The 22,013-nt window shown below is 40.0% G+C and overlaps 1 protein-coding gene across 1 annotated transcript in view; it reads left to right on the forward strand.

Annotated features, from left to right (window-relative positions):
* Positions 1–22,013, forward strand: part of EPS8L2 (EPS8 like 2) — a 91,758-nt gene that overhangs the window by 42,605 nt on the left and 27,140 nt on the right. The window contains exons 4-6 of the mRNA XM_029283343.1: positions 15,017–15,081; positions 18,608–18,769; positions 20,801–20,950. Coding sequence (XP_029139176.1) covers positions 15,017–15,081; positions 18,608–18,769; positions 20,801–20,950 — 377 coding nt within the window. The remainder of the gene's footprint in view (positions 1–15,016; positions 15,082–18,607; positions 18,770–20,800; positions 20,951–22,013) is intronic.

A 22,013-nucleotide genomic window follows, 5' to 3' on the forward strand; every position in this document is an offset into this window, starting at 1 on the left:
AAACAACCAAGTTCAAATTATACTACTTTGGACACTATGTGAAGACCAACTCTCTTGAGACATCTATAATGCTGGGAAAGGTTGAAAGAAAGAGAAGATCAACCAGTAGCAAGGTGGATGGGCTCAGTTACAGTGGCAATTTGGAAGATCTGGAAGACCAGATTAGGGATTAATTATCACGGAGGAAATCTATCTGTCTAGTTGCTGAGAGTTAAAATGACTTAGTAGCAAATAATCAATTAACTTTACACAATGGTCTTCAGGTCTAGTGATGCCAAACAGAAAGCTGTTTGCTAGCCCTTCTCCCTTGTTTCTCCTTATGACTTTTCCAGCAGAAACCACACAAAGAAAAAAACTGAAGCATGCTCAGTATGGCCGTACTGTTGCAGAAGTCTTAAAATGGGATGTTATAACTGCTGTCATGCAAAATTAGCTATGTGAAATCTAGCTTAAAATACCAATCAGTCCTCCAAGATAAAGATAAATTAATAGAACGATGTTGTGAGATCATTTTCTTTGAGATGCTTTAATTCAAAGAATTCACTGTCTGGATAGAAGTCTGAAAATGGACCCATTCCCTTTTAGCTATTAGTATTTTACAACATAAAATAAAGAAGGAAGTAATAGGCATACTTTTTCCCTGTGTTTGTGGACAGAAAGATGGAATGAGGATATCTTTTAGCAAACTAGGATCTTCTTCACAACTCTCTCCTTTGGTTACATTGGCTTTCAACTCTCATAACATAGCTTTTGGCTGTGGCAGTAGCCTTGCAATGCATCCTCAAGGCCTAACGTTAGAGAAACGTGGCATAAAGAATAAAGGTGAGGTGCTACCATTTGTCTTGCTGCTCATAGAACTGAAAATACCCACTGTGAATTGGATGCCAGTCCTCTAAGAATGTTCATGTAATGTTCCTAATAGTTGCCAAGTGATGATGGGATATTCAAGGCATGTCACTTGACATAAGAAACTATATGTAATTCAAGAACGAGTTGAATACAGAAACAGTACACTGATAGGCTAGTATGAAGCCAGGAGTTATTGCCCATGTGTTTAGTCAGGATCACAAGAGATCTTTTCTGAACGCACTTACTTTTCCGTACTTTGAAATAACGAACTTATTTGTCTCAGCAATACCGAGACTGAACATTCTCCAGTAATGTTCAACATAAGTCCTAGAATGCCCAGCAAACCTGGCTATGGATTTTAGTAACTTCCTGGGAATTCTGAGTAGTTTCCTGAGAATCTGTGGAGGCCCCCAAATCATGGAATGTTAGCTAGTCCAGCTCTCAAACACATAGGAGAGGAATTTGTCTACCAGCCAGTTAGACATTTTTATAACCTTAGCATTTAAAACCAAGATTTGTTTAATATCTCCATAGGCTTTATTTGCATAAATGAAACCATGTGACCATGGATAGCTACAAAAAAATTGTAGGCATGGATGGCTATGGCTACCGAGAATAGGCTGGACAAGCTGTTCCTTTTTCTGAAGCAACAGCAAACACTCCTTAGGTGAACTCAGAAATAACTCATTTCTAATAGCTTGTTGAAGAAGCCTGTGAAGATGCTTGTTTAGTAATCTGTGTAAATTGTTAGCATTTGGCATTGTATTTATCTTTTAAGATAAATGAAAGGAGCAGATGAACTCTTGTGGTTGCAATGAAAATGCTGTCACAGAAGTAATTTTGCATAGGGAAGGAAAATGAGATCTTAGACCACAAAAAGCTGGGTTGGTAGTCTTTAAGGTATTTAATAACTTTAATAATTTTAACTTTATTGTCACTTTGAATGTACACTAATCGGCATACATTAAAATGAAATTTCGCTGCATTCAGCTCTCAAAGGGTCTCTACCTCCAATATACACTACATAAATATGACAAAAATAAATAAAAAAATACAGAATTATGCATATACCCACATATATTATATGACACAGAAACAACAGTCTAATATTACAGTGATTCTCTTGTTCTTCTATTTGTGTGTGTGTGTGCTTGTGTGTTTGTACTTGTGTGTGTGTGTGTGTGCATGCCTACATGTTCTCTGAGAAGACTCAGTAGAGTAAATTTAATTGAATGGATCAGTTCAGATCTCCTTCCCCTTTTCCTTGAACAATTTTAAATTGAGCCAATTCAGTCTAGCGCAGTGGTGGCGAACCTATGACACGGGTGCCAGAGGCAGCACTCGGAGCCCTCTCTGTGGGCACACGTGCCGTTGCCCGAGCCTTGCCTCCCCCCGTGACCCCCTCCTCACCAGCAGTCCCCCTGGAAGAGAGTCGTCCCTGAACGTGGCCCACGCGGAGCAGCGCAGCCAAGAACATGGCAGCCAGGCACTATAGACAAGACTCTGCCCTCATGCTCCAATGCGCACAGTTGATGTTGCAGGGTGTGGGAAGAGGGCATGGCCGCTATGGCGCTGCTGGGCTGCCTGGGTGATCTGCGGTGGGCCCTGGAGGCAGTGAGTGGCCCTGCAGGCAGGCGGGGTGGGGCGGGGCAGGGCAGGGGGTGGAGCAGGGGCAGGGCCAGTTTTTGGGTACTCGGTCTCTAAAAGGTTCACCATCACTGGTCTAGTGGTTAAAGTATCAGGCTATAAAACAAAAGACTGTGTGTTCAAGTCGCACCTTAGCTACAAAAGCCAGCTGGGTGACCTTGGGCCAGTCACTCTCTCAGCCCAACCTACCTTATAGGGTTGTTGTTGTGAGGAAAATAGGAGGAGGAAGGTGTCTTGGATATGTTTGTCACCTTGGGTTATTTGTAAAAATAATAAAGGTGGAATATAAATAATCAAATAAACAAACTCCACTGTTTATTCCAAGGCAGTATTACTATTTCAGTTTCTCCTTTCAAATTTTTTCCCCATTGTAGATAACAGCATCAAATGAGTCTCAGCTCTCTTCTGATGCAGCATTTGGCTCCCTAATCTTGTTTAATGTTGTTATTTCTTCCACATCATTTTTGCAAGAGAATAATGTAAATCCTAGATTTATTTTTCCTAATTTTGTATTTGGTTGAAAATGAATGCAAAGACGAAAAGTAATTATCTGAAAGCATTAAAAATAATGTTTCTGCTTGTTTATCATTGCTAATATATCACTTAGTGAAAGAGGCCATAGCAAATAGGCCTGGATGTGAATTTTAGAAACACAATCCTCCCTTCAAATTGTTCTCATTCTCGGTTATTAGACATTCATTCCCTTGGACAAACCCACATTTTTGCTTTTATACTCCTCTGACGTCTGTAATGTGAACTAATACAATTACTATTACATCATGCCCTCTTCAGGTTGCAAGTATTTGAATTATTATATTCCAAATGTTGCAAATTTCCATGTCTTTCCCCAATAACACTGTAACATCATTTTTGCTTTTCCTGCAGTGCAAATTGTAAATCTAATATGGAATCGCAACAGATATCCAACTGTGAAGTTCTTGGTGCTAAGCTTGCTTGTGTGCTTGCAGATATTTCATCACTCAACTAGGCAACATCACCCAGTTGGGTAATACTAATACTACTACTACAGTCATGTCAGGAGCGCCGAAGCCCTTCCGGGCTGGAAGGCATGCACGGTGACATCATTGTTGCCTGGAAGAATGCCCAGTTGGGGGCTCCTTTCACATCCCCATTAAATTGCCCACTGAAGTGGTACCCATTTATCTACTTGCAGTCACCCATTTTCGAACTGCTGGATTGGCAGGAGCTGGAATGTGTGACAAGAGCTCACCCCTCCCATAGCAGCAACTGGGTCTTGAACGCAAGCCTGTCAGTAATCAGCCCAGCATCCTAACCTCGTGATCCATCGTGCTTCTAGTTGGGCAATGAAACATTTGCAAGCAAACAACCAAGCTCAGAGAGCAGCAAGAGCTCCATTACAGAGGTTTTGGTGCCTTTGTGTAAGGTGTGAAGAGTTATGTCTTCCTTGCAGAAATGAAGCCATACCTAAGAATGTGGCACCTTGCATAACCTTATAGCTATAGTAGCATGCTGTTCTTGTTGAGTTTTATTTGGCCAGCTGCAGTCCTATTCTAAAAGTTGATTTTCAAGGTAGCTATCTACTTGTAATTAGTGATAGGTGTAACTGTCCAGAGATCTGCCCAAGTCATAAATCTGCCATGGCATTTGCCCACCAAACAGTAGCCAAATCACAGCTTTGAGCAATACTCTACTGTTCCATACTTGTCTACAATCATTGTGCCAACCTATGCTACTCTTTTTTTTAAAGTTTTTTATTTATAATACAGTTAAAACAAAAATGGACATAACGTGACATTCCAGAATAAATACTCCTAACAATTTGTTCCTCTTAATACATATAATTAATACATCATCCTTAATCTCTGTATAAACTTATTCTTCTATACAATACAATTATATATACAGTTATATGTATTTCTGTCTTAACACTAGCTTAAAGCCCGGGCAGTTCTCCTTAATTCATACCAGTAATAAAATTTGTCCCAGATTTCAAAGTAGTCTGATTCTGTTTTATCCTTCATTACCATAGTGAGCCTATCCATTTCAGCACACGATAAAATTTTATATAAAATCTCTTCTTCTGTTGGAATTCCTTTATTCCTCCAGTTTTGAGCGTATACCAATCTAGCAGCCGGGAGAATGTGCAACATCAAATAGAATACCCCTTTGTCGTATTTCTGCGTGGTTATGCCTAGTAAAAAGAGTTCTGGTTTTAACTCTACCACTAGCATTAATATTTCTTCCAGCCATTTTTTAACCTTATTCCAAAAATCACGGGCTCGTGGGCACTCCCACCACATATGATAGTATGTCCCAATTGCCAATTTACATTTCCAACATTTGGAAGAAGCATTTGAACCCATTTTAGCTAATCTTATGGGTGGGAGGTGCCATCTACAGTATAGAACATTTTGTAGAGATTTTCTTTGTAGGAGGTGGCCAGAGTAAGCTTCCTGTTTCTTACCCATAGTTCTTGCCAGATGTGCAGATCAAAGTTGAGATCAAAATCCCTACTCCACTTTAACATGGTCACTTTTACCTGTTCCTCGTACATTGCCTGATCTAACAAATAGTGGTATAGTTTTTTAATCATTTTATCCTCGGTACCTAATAATATTTTATCCAGCCCTATCGGTTCTAATTTGATGCCTAACTCTTTTTTATCTTTCCAATATCTCACCTGTAATTGAAGGTATGCCCACCATTCTAATTCTATCCCTTCGTCTTGGAGAGTTTTCCTGTGTTTCAATTCCCCTCTTTCGTCTAAAACATTTTTATATGTTATAATCTTTCCTAATTGGATAAACTTTGGGTGTACATGCATTTCTAACGATGAAATCCAACTAGGGACTTGAGTATAATTTGGTTGCCAGATTTTAACCCATACATCAATTAGAGCTTGTCTGTTATAGTGCCTTCGAAAATATTTGTGTGTCTTATATTTATGATCCCATAACATAGCGTGCCATCCTATTTGTAGGTCATGACCTTCCAGGCATAATAATCTCCTGTTCTTTAGTAATATCCAATCCCTTACCCATAATAATATTATGGCCTATGCTATTCTTGTTACAAATTGACATGTTCCAATAGAAAAGAAGCTGTAGCTCAGTATTTGTTGAACTGTCAAATTCTTGCTGCTCTCTGGGTTGGGTTGCTTACTTGCAAATGTTTCATTACGAAAGGAGGCAATGTTACCTAGTTGAGTTACGAAATGTCTGCAGGTACACAACCAAGCTTAGCACCAAGAACTTCACAGTTGGACATCTGTTGTGATTCCTTACCAGCTTTACAATTTGCACTGCAGGAAAAGCAAAACTGGTGTTTCAGTGTTATTAGGGAAAAACAAGGAAACTTGCAACATTTAGAATTTCAGGATGCCAGGAAGGCTGAGACTAGGAGGGGAAGTTCCCAAGTGAAATCATATCTCTGCCACAATATGCTCTTTTCAGTTTTCCTGTCTGCAATATGAAAAATAGTGCTGATTTACCCAAGTCTAGTTACAAGAATAATGCTCATAAAACATTCTGACTCTTGAAAGCGCTGTATAAATGGTTGCAGTTGAAGTTGCATGTTTTGACACACCATTTTTGCTGTGGTGTTTTCATCACATAGAGACTTCTCTCGAGAAGGAGGAAGTGTTGGCTGCATCAGTGTTTGCTTTCTTTGCTGGCTTTATCACATTAGCTAATAAACAAAGGAATGCAAGCACTCTACACAAAATTCAAGGTAAACATTAAACATGATGGAAAGGAATTTAGCTGAGATGCCTGCCAGCCCTGTATCAAGAAAGCAGCGGACTGCTATTTGTGTAGTCACTGCAGAATATAAGGCAATTTTCACTGAAATCATAGTGTGTGTGATCACCATATCATCATCACTAGGATCTTAATAGTGGCTTGCCAAGTGAGCTGCTTCAGCTGGCTTCAAGTGTGTAAGAATTGATAAGAAAGATCTTCAACATAAAGAGAATGGACTTTGAATGGGACTACATTCTAAAGGAAGAAGTGACTTATTCGGTACAACGGATCTAAGTGTGAGTCACGATCCCGAAGGTTTGATGATACTAATTGAACTATGTTGTACGATGAGGTCTAGGTTTTGTAAAACTGTATCATAATGTAGGTACTAGTCCGTAACTTGAAAGGAGTTACTGCTGAAATAAATTTGCTTCTCAGGTTATATATGTAAAATTTTGTGCTGAATTTTCTCAGGATATTCCCTGTTTCCCAAATATTATCTATGATACCTACATCCTTTAGTCAATACTGAATCCATTCTATGAGTTTTGGTGGTGGTTGTCTGAATTGTTATAGCCCAGCTATTGTGGGTCTAAACATAATTCAAGATACATTTTGACTTTTTCAGAGCAAGGGTATGATTAGAAGTAAGCCTGGTCTAAAACTGGGAGTATATAAGATATTTGTATAATAGTGGCTGATAACATTTCCTCAATGCTTCATCCTTAAAGTTTAATGAATAATATATATTTGCTCTTCTTTGCTTTTGCATCATTCCACTTGCCTCACTTATGTAACATTTGAAAAGCTTTAAGGTGTGTAATTACAATTAGGTTGGGTACCTGCATTATAAGAGTAATTAAATATAGCTTTCTCTGGTGTCCTAATTTCCCTTCCTTCTCCCTGAACTTGTGCTAATAAAACAGTACGATGTCATAATTAAGAACACCTGATCCAGGGTGTCCTGTAACAGGATCCATAACAGAAAAGCTGCAACGATTTGTAGCCACTGATACTGATTTGCTATCACCAAACATGTGAGAAGCAAATTTCTGTTGGCAAGCAGTGTCTCGGGTACATCTGGGCAGATATGCATCTTACAAGTTTGTATTCTTTCTCCAAAGATTTATACTCTACATAAGACCTTGATTCATTTAAGCCAGGGGTGGGGAACTATGGTCCCTTTGTGACTTGTGAACGTGCTGGCTCAGGAATTCTGGGAGTTGAAGCCCACAAGTCATAAAGGAGCCATAGTTCCCCACCTCTGATTTAGGTAGTTGGTGATGCAAATGAGTTTGTCTTTTTTTAAAAACAAACAAACAAACCAGTTTTTAAAATACCAGTGATGGTGGTTCTGGGCACAGGACTTTACCATAGTTAAGACAAATATCATAGAATTATGTTGTTTTTCCTTCTTTTGTCTTATAACAGACCATGCCATCACATATTAGGAAATGTAGATATGGAAGAAACAGAATTAATTATCCATAAACATCCTTTAGTCAATACTTAATCTTATCATATAGTATAATAATTTTATATGACATTTACCGGATATTTCTGGTTTGCTGCCAGAAGAAATAATGAAAGCCAAACCCTCAGAGTAAATGATCTCTTAAAATGTGAATGTTGTATGTTGTTGTACATTTGATGTGGCAGTCTTTTGTGGTTCTTCCCCCCCCCCTCAAGCTTCTCTACCCAAATTGTGGCTTGAACAAAACCCTTTTTCTCTCCAGCAGAAAGGCAGGGGGTTGAGTGCTCTTTTTACATTAAAGAGTGCTCTTTACAAGCTAAAGAAAGCATCCTTCAGTCGGACTGAATGTTGATTCATTCAATGTCTGACCCTGTCTGGTATGGGAGACTTGGATGGGTCACAACTGCTATAGGCTATCTTCTGTGATATTTTGCACTACAGCATGTGTAAACTTGCCCTGCTTTGTTTGTAATGGACTTCTCAGTTGGCAAAGAAGGTGGCAGAAATTTGTGAAATTTATAGGGCCAAAAAAGCTGCATATTCCTTCTATATTGAAGAAATTAGTTTCAGGACGCAGTCAGCAAGAATCCACCCTAATGAATTTATTGACAAACAGCGTTTTAAAGTACGCGCATCCAGTTTCCGAGATTCTGTAAGGCAATTCTCTTTTTTCTTTCTTTCAATGAATGTGATTCATAAGACTGAATAGCTAGCCTTCTTTATTTATTTATTTATTTATTTATTTTATTTAATTTATATGCCGCCCTTCTCCCGACGGGACTCAGGGCGGCGCACAACATATTTAAAACAAAACATAAATACATTCCCCCCCCGATAAAACCGAATTAAATCAAATTTTAAAGTTGTGTCTCTGTCAAATTGCTAAAAAATAAACCCCATATAAAATCCTCCCTAGGTCAGGTCCGCTTGCTGGAAGNTCTTGAGGGCGCGACGGAAAGCAAGGAGATCCGGAATCATCCGGATCTCGGGGGGTAGTTCGTTCCAGAGGGTAGGGGCACCCACAGAGAAGGCCCTCCCCCTGGGGGTCGCCAGCCGACATTGCTTGGCCGACGGCACCCTGAGGAGGCCCACTCTGTGGGAGCGTACCGGTCTGAGGGAGGGGATCTGCGGCAGAAGATTGTAGTGTTTTAATAGGCATGTAAGGTTTGTCTCCAGTTGCTGGTGGCCTACCAGGTAAACATCAAATGTAATATGCTCTATAGTCCAAGTTTCTTGGACCAGAATACTATTTTGTTGGAGTAAAAATGTGGTAGCATCTGCTTCAGCCAAAACTCAGCCTGTGATACTCCATGTCATTATTTGGATTCTACACTGATCTCTGGGTTGCCAAAGGGCATATCCAAAGCTGAGGTCTGGAATGATGTACCCAGAGGATTTGAAACAGCTCTGCTTATGCCCCAAATGTTTAACTCCAATTTTCAATCTCTGAATGTTAATCTCTATTTTTAAATTAGATTGCTCTTTGTATTTATTAGTGACCGCCCTTCCCCGGATTCAGAGCTAATTTTAGCTATTTCGTGGCTCAGGATTTTAAGCTCTTGACTATTTTTAATTGTTCTGTATTTTTCCTTCTTCTATATACTTTTATATTTTCACTTTTTAGTAGTTGAGTTCTAGTTCACTCTGTGCTGGTCTTGTCCTATTGCAGTCTTGGTTCAGTCTTTAAACCAGTATGTAAACTGGTTTTGGACCACAACAATAAGGATTTATTTGTTTTGCCCCTAAATGGCTTAAGTTCAGATGATCTGTGGAATCTCCTAAAGTCGCTTGGTTAATCCTCCTTGATTAGCAGAGAAGTCCCTTCTGAAGATACCCCCACCTGCCAGAGTTTCAACTCTCTGGTACTCTCCTTCCACCTCCTGGGAGCCATACTTCTCAGGAGGTATAGAAAGGAAAGAATGTATGGCTTCTAGGAGGTGGAAAGCACTTCCTAGAGCAGGGATGGGCAATTATGGCCCCTTTACGATCTGTGGACTTCACCTCCCAGAATTCCTGAGCCAGTTACAATCTGTGGACTTGGAGCATGGCTGACTTAGGAATTCTGGGAGTTGAAGTACACAGGTTGAGTTGTCCACCCCTGTCCTAGAGAGAGCATTTGGCCTTGTAAAAGCACATCCTTGCTACCAAGATTTTTATTCCTAACTAGCTGTACCCAGCCATGTGTTGCTGTGGCTCAGTCTGGTTAAATGGAAAAGAAAAAAAAGAGAAAGCGCACGTTTGTAATATGTTTAATTTCACAATGCTTGTGGGTATACAATATTTTTTGTTGTTCTATTGTCTGTGCAGATATAGAGATTGTCTGGTTTGCCGACTCTAGAACACGCAACATATAATTGTCCATATGAGAAGCAATCCGTGTCTAGATATAAACCGCACAATTCTAAAGATTGGCCCTGAGCTTTGTTGATGGTGATTGCAAACGCCAATCGAATTGGGAATTGCAATCTCTTAAATTGAAATGGCATATCCGTTGGAATCATAGGAATGCGAGGAATGAGGACATCTTCACCTTTGAAAGGTCCTATCAAGATTGTTGCTTCTACGACGTTGCTCATTAAAGCATGTTTTTATGCTTTAAAGAGCATGTTTTACCTGTCACAGGTGTGACATCTATATAATAGTAGGTATATAAAAACACACACGTATTCGAATGCAAAGTTGTGTCAAAATTTCAAAGCAATCAGTGAAGAACTTTCGGAGATTTAAGGTTTTGAACAAACGAACATTTACATTTTTATTTATATAGAAGATAGATGAATGAATGTACTTGAATGTTTGATTCTTATTTGAACTTGAATTATATTAATGCTGCTTTGTTTCATTTTTCTGTTTGGGTTTACTGTTGTAAGCTGCCTTGATTATCAAAGAGATAGAAAAGTGGAGCATTGGTGAGTCTTCATCCTTTATGCTGAGCAGTAGCACATAATGTGACAGAATAGATTGATGATGCCAGAAATTGTGTCCTCCAATAGCTCAGGAAAGGAAGATTGATGAAGGAAACAAAGAATATCACTGTAATGGAAGTTTTCCTTAGGGCCTGGCTTATCTTTTGTGGAGGAGAACTTGCTCCATCCCCTTCTTCACAAGTGTAGGATATATACAGCCCTCTTCAGAACAAGACACAGACAACAAATCTTTGTCCTGTTCTGAAGACCTTTTCTGACTAACCTCTCTTTATGGACTTATCTTGGATCTAGAAACATAGGCCTCTTGTATCACAATGGCTTACTATATGTGACTTGCTATTATTTCAGTGATGGATAGCAAAGAGAGGAGAATCTGTCATTTCCTTCCCATGTCTCTAGTTGCATGCCACATTATTCAGTTATAACCAATGGAAACAAAAAAAACTAGATGCAGAATTGTCTTGCTTGAATTGTAGCCTCTCTCCCACCTCCTGAGCCCAGAACCTCTTCTTCCATCTTTGTTACTTAAATTGGTGTTTTGTGCCCTTAAAGATCAAGGAATTTCTGCTCAGCTCCTTATCCTTGCCATTTTGTGTGAATTATGTCTTCATTTTTATTTTTTAAATAACAAATATTGAAAAAGAATCATTTCATTCCTTGAATGAATATTAAATTTAAATTAACAATTTGGAATTCAAAGACTTCTTTATACATGATCTGAGATTCTTACACCAAATAAGTTTTTTTTTAAACATTTTCCTTTGAACAGCAAAGACTTTACTTTTCTTAATCCTATACTTATATTCAGAATGCTAGCTCAGATCTTGCTTGTTTATAGTTAGCTAGTATATAGTTATTTGGATCTTCACCTGGCTGGCTCAGATCAAGATTTGAGGCAATTGAATTGGCTAAATCCACTCACCCTGACTTAAACTCTTTCATGAAGCCATCTGGTTGTTCTACAAAACCAGAATATTTTTTTTAAAAAAAATTCCTTTCAGGAGGAATTGCTGAGTATAAATATTCTTTTTGTTTGTCTTCTGTTGTGCTAATATCCCAGCTTTTTACTCCCTTAACACTCTGGCTGTCGTATTATGATGTACAGTACATAACTTTCCTATTTATGTCAGTAACATTCTTTCCCTGGGATTCTTTTATAGTATGTTTCTCTTTAGTCTCTTAGCAATCATTTATTCTTGCTTGTGCTTTTCATCTTTTTTTTTTAGTTGCATTTTGTGTATTTAGGTTGTACAAAGCACAGGATGTTTTTAAACTTTAGAATAGCATTCTAAAATAATATTTTCTAACCTGTTATGATAACCCATCAAATTAATTCATACATACCATTATTACATCACTGTAAATTATTTCTAGCTTACTGATGACTAGGTCAGCCAGATGTAGCTGGAGAAGAAAAGAATGTTGTAAATCTCTCCAGTCTGGTCATCAGGATGTCTTTTATTCAACACAGACGACTAAACAACATCTTATTTGCAAGTTTGTATAATCATTGTCAAGTAGATTTCTCACGCAGACATCTATGAATCTCCTTCCAGGTTTGTCAGGACAAGGGTGTCCCATGGCAAGAAGGATGCCCAGGAGCATGTTTATTTTTTCTCTGGAGCTTTTATTTATTAGGTATTTTGGAGAAAGCAAGAAAGCAGAAAGCTCTTCAGAACAATAAGAGAAACAATTGCTGTTCCTTATTTTTTTCTCATCTGTTTTGGGAAATAGAAATCTTAAGAAAGAATGAGAATATCCCCTGCTCTTCCCCCCCCCTTCTGCTATGGTCCAATCATTGTACTTCACAGATTTTTCTAGTACTTATATTGAAATATCTACAGATCCCTCACATCCTGGTCATAAACTGTTTCAACTCCTCCCTGCTACAGGGCATTGCATGCCAACTAGACACATGCCATCACTCTGCTGAACACTTAATTCCCACAGTACTATCTTATGTATAGTTATATTTATTCATGTAGATGGCTGTATTATTATCTTCTCATCTGTTCCAATACCTTCTCTTATTAATATTATTATTATGATTATTACTTTATTATTATGATTATTATTTTGTTGTTTTGCATGTACACTGAGAGCTTCTGCACTGGAATTCCTTTATTGGAATTTGGCCAATAAAGTATTCTGTCTTCTATCTTCTATATATGCATATATAATATATATACGGGATAGAATTTGGTGGCTTGCAGCCTGTTCTTATCGCAGCTGCTCAGGTTGTTGAGCAGAAAAAATAACACAACATGAACTTAAAATAGAGACAGGGAATGCTTCAATGCCAGTTTTTGCACTCTAGTATTGATCAGCTGGAAGAAGATACTAAAGGGCCTCAATATTCAAATCAATAGCAGTGAAAACAATATTTAGCTAGACTCCTTTTAAAGTAAAAGATAAAAATAGTGTGGAAATGACCCAAAGGAGGCAGTAAACCTGATTATTTTTTAGCAGGAAGCTGTAGGTTATTTCTTAAGCAAAACCTTTTCACATCTAGTGTATTTTCTGCAAATGTAATGGAATGACATTTAACAGAGGCAAATGCAGAGTTCTTTATTTACAAAACAAATGTAAATTGCACAGTTATACACCTGACATGCTAATTGTAGTAATGTCAAGCCCTCCCAGGCTCGACATACAAGAGGAGGGGAAGGTGAAGGACAGCACGGTGGAGGAAGAGGACAACCGGTACCGGCCCCCAGGCAGCTCACCGTCTCGACGAGGGAGCTCGAGCCGTGAGACTCCGGCGGGGTGTTTAAACCGCCAAACAGCGGTGTTGACAAGTAATGCAAAAAGATTTTGGAATAGTAGTGATTAAAAACTGAGAATGAGTCAGTAGAGTAACAGAATAACAAGAGTTGGAAGAGACCTTGGAGGTCTTCTAGTCCAACCCCGTGCTCAAGCAGAAAACCCTACACCATTTCAGACAAATGGTTGTCCATTCTCTTTTTTAAAATGTGACTACAAAAAAAAAAGGGATTGTCATTTTAGGCTGCATCAATAAAAGTATACTGTTCATATCACCGGAAGTGAAGAATTATAATGAAATGTGGAAATGACCTTGGGTGTTTGGGTGTGTGGAGGGGAAAGATGCTATCTAGGGAACAATCAGATAAGAGAGGGCATAGCACACAGTTGCATAATGAGTAAAGAAAGAGACTCAGAAAGGAACCTTCTTAACTTCTCAAGTTATAAATGAGATGGCAGATTTGCAGGACTGATGTTAGCTTTCCCAGGTAGACCAGACCAGAAGCTTGATCAGATGAACTAATTCTACTCTAATATAAAACTACAGTAACAGAATCTTCCTAATTCAACCTATAAAGTCCTAAAATGGACTGGAGCTGAAATATTAGAAAAAAGCGCCAGTCATATAATCTTACTTGTTTATTAGTTTTTCAAAAAAGGCTCTATTCCCCAAAGCATCACTGACAAGTACATAATGCAATTCCATAATGCATCTTGGTGATGGTGTCCCAACTTTTAAATGCCCTTTCTAGGAAGATGGTATGAGCACTGACTTTGCTTTTATATGACACCAAATCACAATGTTTCTTTTTCACCAGGTATTTAAAAAAATTTTTTTAAATTAACTGGTTGGTTGATTGATTGATGGAAAATGTGTTTAATGCTAAGTAATTTGTAATTTTATTGTTATATAATATTCAAGTGGTTTTTGCATTATGTATAATGTTCTATGTGTAACATTTCTTATGGCTGAATGGCAGTTTTTAAACAATAAATAAACGAACATTTGTGGATGGCTGATTTTGAATTTTTGATATGCAGCATTGGCCGGTAGAATCTTACTGATGTGAAATCAAAGCTTAGTTTTCTATGTTTCCCTTCCACATGTGTAGGATCCTCTTCTCTCCTCTCCCCTCCCCTCTCCTCTTCCCTCCCCTCTCCTCTTATTTCATCTCCAAAAAGTGAATTTTTAAAATTCATTAATTAGATAGTCTCTGATCTTTGAACTTCAATTCTTAGAATTCCCCAATCAATATTCTCATACTGAATGTCTGCTATCAGAATGTGATGGTTATATGTTGAAGGAGAGGATGTGAGAGTTACATCCTAACCATATCTAGTGAGCACTAAGTATGGGAAAACTGTATCAGGACTTTTTAAAGAGCCAAGGAGGGGAAATTGTCTTTGGCACTGAGTGACAGCCTCTCTGTCTTTCTGGATAATGAAGAAGTCGGACTGTGTTTGCCAAGAAAATACCTACTTGGGGACTTACGTAACTAAATAATACCCATACATGCTAGAATGTTGCTGTTATTCTGCTGGGATAACACTAGAATCATTTTTGGAAGAAAGCAGTCTAAAAGGTAGCCAAGTCCTGGATCAATTATTATCCTACTTTTTTTTTTCTCCCACAGAACAAAGGAAGAAATACTCCAACTCAAACATCATCATGCACGAAACATCTCAATACCATGTCCAGGTGAGTTGAAAACTACTTAGCAGTGGGTAACCGAACTGAATCAACAGACAATCTCCATGCACAACTGCGACCACGACAGGAATAAATCACAGGAAGGAGATGGTCAGCTAATAAATCTAATAAATAAAACAAATAAATTCTTTAAAGTTAGCACTAATAATGCGGCCCTGGCAGCTTAGCAGGTTCAATGTGAGCAAGCAAAAGAAGAAGGCAATGGAAAATCCTTCCATTTGCTTAATTTCCCCCCCCCTTTTTCCCCCAAGATTACTAATGGGGGGGAGGTGAGAGATAAATTTAAATCAATTCTTAAAAAGGGGAAAGCTAGATTGTCCCCATGCCACCTATGTTCCCATCATTTAGAAATAGTTCCCAGTGCACCAGTGAGGCTTTTAAAAAATAAATTAAAAAATAAAACTTCTATTGGTGCCTTTGTAAAAGAGAATTGCTCCCGATGGGGAGATAAATGGAAAGCACTGGATTGGAGGTGAAGGCTCTGCTGGTCCCAACAGGCCAAAAGCCAGATTCCCTGCTGCCGGTGTAGCCTTGGTTCATTCAGTGGATGGAAGAACGGAGGGCCAGCATGAGGGATAGTGCTTTCCAGTTGCATGTTCATCGTGACTGCATGCATGCTGTGGGCTTCCTATAAAAGGCTGGGATTACATATTCAAATGCAACTTTGTCTAAAATAAGCAAATCATCATTTGTGCCATATTTAAGGTATTGAGTTCTCAGAAGGCTGAAGTTGGAACTGTGCATAGAACTTAAATCAGCGGTTCTCAACCTATGGGTCGCGACCCCATTTGGGGTTGATCAACCATTTCACGGGGGTCGCCAAGCAAGGCTGTCCGCCATTATTTTTCCCCTTTTCCGGTGGGTGCCTTACCTCCCTTGAGCTGGGCCAGCTGGTGGTCGGCCTGCTCCGTCTCTGCCGCTTGCCAGCTACGCCTCGGCTGGCACAGGGGGCGGAACCACGCATGCGCGGCGCTCCCGGGCAGGGAAAGTCCTCGACTTACGACCGGTTTAGTCCTCGACTTACGACCGGTTTAGTCCTCGACTTACGACTGGTTTAGTCCTCAACTTACAACCGGTTTAGTCCTCGACTTACGACCGGTTGGGGGTTGCGGTATTAAAAAGGTTGAGAACCACTGACTTAAATTCTGGCGATTCTTTTTGGAAATAAGCAATAAGATGATTGTGGTCATTTCCACAGGAGTGATGCCTTTGATCTTTCAGTACCCGGAATATATGTCTCTCCTTATCATGTTTGTCCAGGCATAAAGTGAGCTTTCATCCTGAACTCTAATCAAAGAAAATACGATTGGCAGTACACCAAGCTCTCATAAGTAGATTCGTCTTCATTAGCAAGGTCACATATCAATACAGATACAGTTTCTATAATTCTGCACCAAGGTCTTTTTTATTCTTAGCAAAAGTGTTGTTGCATGCTGGCTAGGGAATTCTGGGAGTTGAAGTCCACACAACTTAAAAGTTGCCAAATTTGAGAAACACTATACTAGAGCATTTCATGCCTGGAAGCCTGGCAGCAATTTTGATGCTTGCAAATCATTCCTCCAAGGGCTACCAAAATGCCCATGTTATTGCCAGAGTAAAGGTCCAGCTCTCTCTGATGCTCTACCACAGGGGTAGTCAACCTTGGCTCTTTTATGACTCGTGGACTTCAACTCCCAGAAATCCTGAGCCAGCACAGCTGGCTCAGGAATTCTGGGAGTTGAAGTCCACGAGTCATAAAAGAGCCAAGGTTGACTACCCCTGCTCTACCAGTTGAAGTGCCATTTTAGCATGTCCTCCTCCGTTGCAGACCCTCCGTGGGAATAGGCCCTTTGCAGCAGTGAGGGAATTAAAGGGGGAAAAAGCTGCTATGTCTTTTGCCGCTTCTCCAGTTGCAAACGTGGCCCGATCTTATTAACCAGCCTGGTTTCTTAGCTTTGCTTTCAAAAAGAGATTGAGGAAACTAAAAAGGTTTTCAACCTCCCAGGAAAAAATCTTATAGCTCCTTTTCAGATGGACAGAAATTTGGCAAGTATGAGTGGGGAATTCAACTTAACCCTGGCAGCAGACAGTGTTGTCAAAAGATACAATACTGTTGAGCTGTTATGTTTTTTTCAAGCCAGTAAAGTGCAAAATTAAGTAAACATGTGTTTTGCTTGCTGGATTATAAGAAGGAGGTCAAGTGCAACACCAGCATAAGAAGGTCCACAATGGTCAAATTTATAATCTAAGAAGCTGGACTCTTCACAGCGAGTACTGTGATCTGAGTTTCCTAGCAAAATGGATTAATGTAATTTTGAAGGGTCTTTACAATTTCCTCTGCTGGATGATAAAGCCAAAGTGGGAGTATTGTGTGAGCAGTGGTGGGATTCAGCTGGTTCGCACTATTTCAGCAGAACCGGTAGCTAATTTTTTGTTGCCCGGGCCCAGAATGGATTTCCGGAAGCGGCATCGTCAGAGAACCAGTTGTTCACATATTTGAATCCCACCACTGATTGTGCAATTTTTCCTGAGTCAAGGAAGAACAGCTTCTTTTCATCAGTCAACAACAGCAGGCAGGTGGAGATTAGGAAAAGGCCTCCTTTCCAGTGTGTTTGATTGCACTGTTTGACAACAATGCTGCTTCCTCCTGGCATTATTATCAGTAAGGCCTGCACAAAAATAGCCTATTTATGCAAATCCTCACATCTAGAAAGCAAACTGTTGGGAGTGTGTTGAGCCAAGTAGGGCTTTTTCCCCTTCAAACTAGGACAACAGGTTTTGAGCTGAGGTGGAATTATTACAAGTCCAATCATGCCTGGCTGTTTTATTATTTTTTTATTGCTTCCAGAATGCCTTGTTGTGGTCTCAATCTAAAGGACTCTGCACTTGGGAGAGAGAACTAATTAAGAGCTGCCACGTGTGTTTAAATATATAGTACTTACCAGTTCTTCAAAACAGAACCTAGAATTTGGTTGCAGGTCCTTATCAGTTCACATAGCTCTTTTGCAAAATATCTTCTATAAAGCAAGATTGAGAGCCTGTTGATAAACAAAACCATCAAATCTATAGCAGTGATTTTTTTTTTTATACACTGGCAGTATTTGCATCATAGAATTGGGGGAGAGCCAAAATCAGAGAGCCGGTTTGGTTTAGTGTTAAGACACCGGGATAGAAACCAGGAGACTGTGAATTCTAGCCTATCTAAGCCCCGAAAGCCAGCTGGGTGACCTTGGGCCATTTCTCTCTCTTTCAGCCCAACCCCCCCTCACAGGATTGTTCTTGTGGGGAAAATAGGGGGAGGAAGGAATATTAGGCTTGTTCACCATCTTGACTTACCTCTAAAGTAAGAAAGGTGGGATAAAAAAATCTAATAAATCAAATTTTAAAAAATGTCATTTCTGCTGTTATCACTTGTAAAAACCAGAGTTAGCTGTCTCTATGAACCCGCATGTACTCCACGAATACTATCAAGCTCTGGAGTTAAATTGTTTATCACCCCTGTTTGACCTTACGGGGTGTTTCCCCCTCTTTCCAGCACCTGGCTACCTTCATCATGGATAAAAGCGAGGCCATTGTAACAGTGGAAGATGCCGTCAGGAAGCTCAAACAGCTGAACTCCAAAGAGAAGATCTGGGCCCAGGAAATGCTGCTGCAGGTGAATGACAAATCTATTCGGCTGTTGGATTGTGTAACTCAGGTGAGCAGCAGAGACTTCTTTTGGAAGGGGATGGTGTGGCAAAATGCCAAATGTACATTAGAATGTTTAAGATTTACATAAACGTATTGCATATTATTTCCTCAATGGGTTGATGAATTGCCACAGGCTTCTCTAAGAATATTAAACTGGATGGAATTCATGCTCAGACCAACCAAAACAAAAAGTCGAAAGTCTGCCCGATTTCTTCCGCCTACGTGCATAACAAGCACCTTGTTGTCGGTGTGCCTCTATTCCAGTAGATAGGACTGATCTAATCAAGCTGACTGAGCAGAGTGATGAATTGCACTTTAATGGAAATGCTTTCTGTTCTTCCAAAACATTGGGTGTTGGACAAGAGAGGTTATTCACATTACAATTAGAATAAATGGTCTTGATAGATTAGGAGCTGTGCTGGTAAATGGAAACATAATACAAGGCAGCCTCCCCTGATCTAGCACCCTCCAAGTTGGTTGGACTATAATTCCCATATTGTGGATGGATCTAATGAGATAATGCATTTACAGGGGCATCAAAATGATAAAGACTGGGCCTACATATTTCACTTAGCCACAGAGTGATTTATTTGCTTCTGGGTTGGCATTAGGTGCAAACAAGACAGGTAAATAAACCATGTTTTCATTGGGGATAATAAATAACTGTCTTGTTAATTGCAATTATGGCTTACATGATGTATGAGTGGGGAAGCATGGCTTATTTGTGATCTTCTGGATCACCATGATTTGTTTTTGTATTTTGCTCATGCTTCTATCCCTAACTAAAATTATAGGAAAAGAAATTTGGAGCAGATAAAAAAAAATATGATTATCATTACAAACTAGGTCTAGTTATGGTAAGGTATGGTACTTGATATGTAAAGCAGTGGTTCTCAACCTGTGGGTCGGGACCCCATTTGGGGTCGATCGACCATTTCACGGGGGTCGCCAAGCAAGGCTGTCCCCCATTTTTTTGTCCGCCATTTTTTTTTGTCCGCCATTTTTTTCCCTTTTCCGGCGGGTGCCTTACCTCCCTTGGGCTGGGCCAGCTGGTGGTTGGCCTGCTCCGTCTCTGCGGCTTGCCAGCTACGCCTCGGCCGGCACAGGGGGCGGAACCAGACATGTGCGGCGCTCCCGGGCAGGGAAAGTCCTCGACTTACGACCAGTTGGGTAGTCCTCGACGTACGACCGGTTTAGTCCTCGACTTACGACCGGTTTGGGTCGTGGCATTAAAAAGGTTGAGAACCACTGATGTAAAGTATGGAATCCCTGCGGATTTTACTCTGCTCGTCATTGCTGACTATGGGGGGGGGGTGTTCATCTCCATTTCAAGGCCTGTTGAACCAGAGCTGTCCGAAGAGATTCTACGGTCATGTGGCCAGCATGCCGTCACGATGTGACATCATATGATATCACACATATGATGTGTGAATGAAACTAATTTCCACAACAAAAGTGTGGAAATTTTCCAAATTATTTTCCAAGTAAGAAATAAAGAAACTCTACAGTAGTGCTCAGAATAAAAATACTGAACTTCTATCAAGTTAAACTAAATACGAAGAGTCGTGCCTACCTTTTAGAAAGCCCAGAGAGATTTTATTGGAATAAATAATGCTCACAATCCACTCTTGAGTCAAATGTATAAACTGAAAGAACTACCTCCGAGGGGTTACGGATAATTTTTTCTGGTTGGCATTGAGAGAATCCATTATTAAGGCAAGATATAAACAGATCATTACAAAAGACTTATGTATCTTCATCAGTTTTTTTTCCAACATGTCCCGATTTATCACAAGTACCAATAGTTATGCTTCCTTTCTTTCACTCCCTGCTGAATAATGTGCGCCAGCAATAGCTTTGCCACTCTGACGCTGAGAACGTAGCTGCTAATGGATTTAAAGTCCTAAGGGCAACTCAAAACGGTCCTATGTTCATGGTCTCCTTTTGGAAAGAGCCTTTTCAATGTGCGAATGCCACCTCTAGCTGAGCATCCCTTTATGTATATTTGGAGCACATTCTCTTTGGTGTTGCTTTTCAGGAAGAGCTCGAAGACTTCCTTCTGCCAACAGTCCAGCACTGCCAGACTGTCCTGAATCAGATGCGATATCCCTCCATCCTCCTGCTGGTGTGTCAAGACTCTGAACAGCACAAGCCTGACATTCACTTCTTTAATTGTGATGAAGTGGAGGTAAGTGGCAGTTCTTCAGTCCTTTTTGATGAGGGAGCTAAATGGGGTTATGAGAACTCAGTCGAGTTACAGTCCCAACCAATCCCCCAAATGAAAGGTTGTTCCAGATGTCGGAGTTTTTAAATTTTATTTTATTATTTTATTTTATTATTTTTAAGATTTATATGGTTGTCCATCTTAAAACATGACTCTGGGAAGCTCACAAAAGCAATTAAATCCTGAGCTATAAAAACCATAAAACACAACTTGGCGCCTCAGTCATTCCCTTGGGATGCCTCAACAGCCAACCCAACAGCCAACCCTCAACATTATCCCAGTACCTGGATAAAAAGCCAAGTCTTGATGGTCATCCCAAAGACTAAAAGAGCTGAGTTTTCCAGTTTGCTGAGGGGAGGGCGTCCTATAAGATGGGGGCAGCTATGGGAAAGGCACACTTCCCCGGTTCAACTAGATGGCCAGATTTCAGAAAAGGGACCTAGATATTCCTAGAGAGAGGCAATCCTGTGGCACGTGGGCAGAACTCTGCTTGCAGTAACAACTACATGCTGGCCTAGAACTTGGGATGATCAAGAACCATTGCCTGAAGACTATGGAGCTGTATTTGGTGCTTTTTGCTGTGTGATTCTTTGAGACAAATAGAAATAACTCGACATGGTTTAGAGGTCATTTTGTAAGATGGCTGTGGCCCTTTTCTGATTCTAAGTGCAGAATCCTCTGCTACTTTATGCATCATCCACATTGATTAATTTCCTTTGGGGATTGTGCATGGTAGATGATGAATGATAACAGGGATGGGATCAAGTAATGGCCATTTTCTGGACGTATGTGTTGGCCAACTTCATCACATTCTACTCACTAATTCCTCAAAACAGCTTGAAGCCCACTTTTGAACATCTTCACTGATGTTGTCCTTGAAATCCTGAGAATGATGCTACTGCAGCTGGAGGGGGGGGAGGGGAGAGAAAGGATCCAGGAACTACATGAGGCAAGATCGCCTGCCAAAAGGACAGCAGCTGTTCAGAGCATCAAGGCTTTAAGCATGGAATCTTGTACACTTACTGCA

The sequence above is a fragment of the Protobothrops mucrosquamatus genome, unplaced genomic scaffold (genome assembly GCF_001527695.2).
Source record: "Protobothrops mucrosquamatus isolate PMUCROS unplaced genomic scaffold, P.Mucros_1.0 scaffold_56, whole genome shotgun sequence".
NCBI classification, from domain to species: Eukaryota; Metazoa; Chordata; class Lepidosauria; order Squamata; family Viperidae; genus Protobothrops; species Protobothrops mucrosquamatus.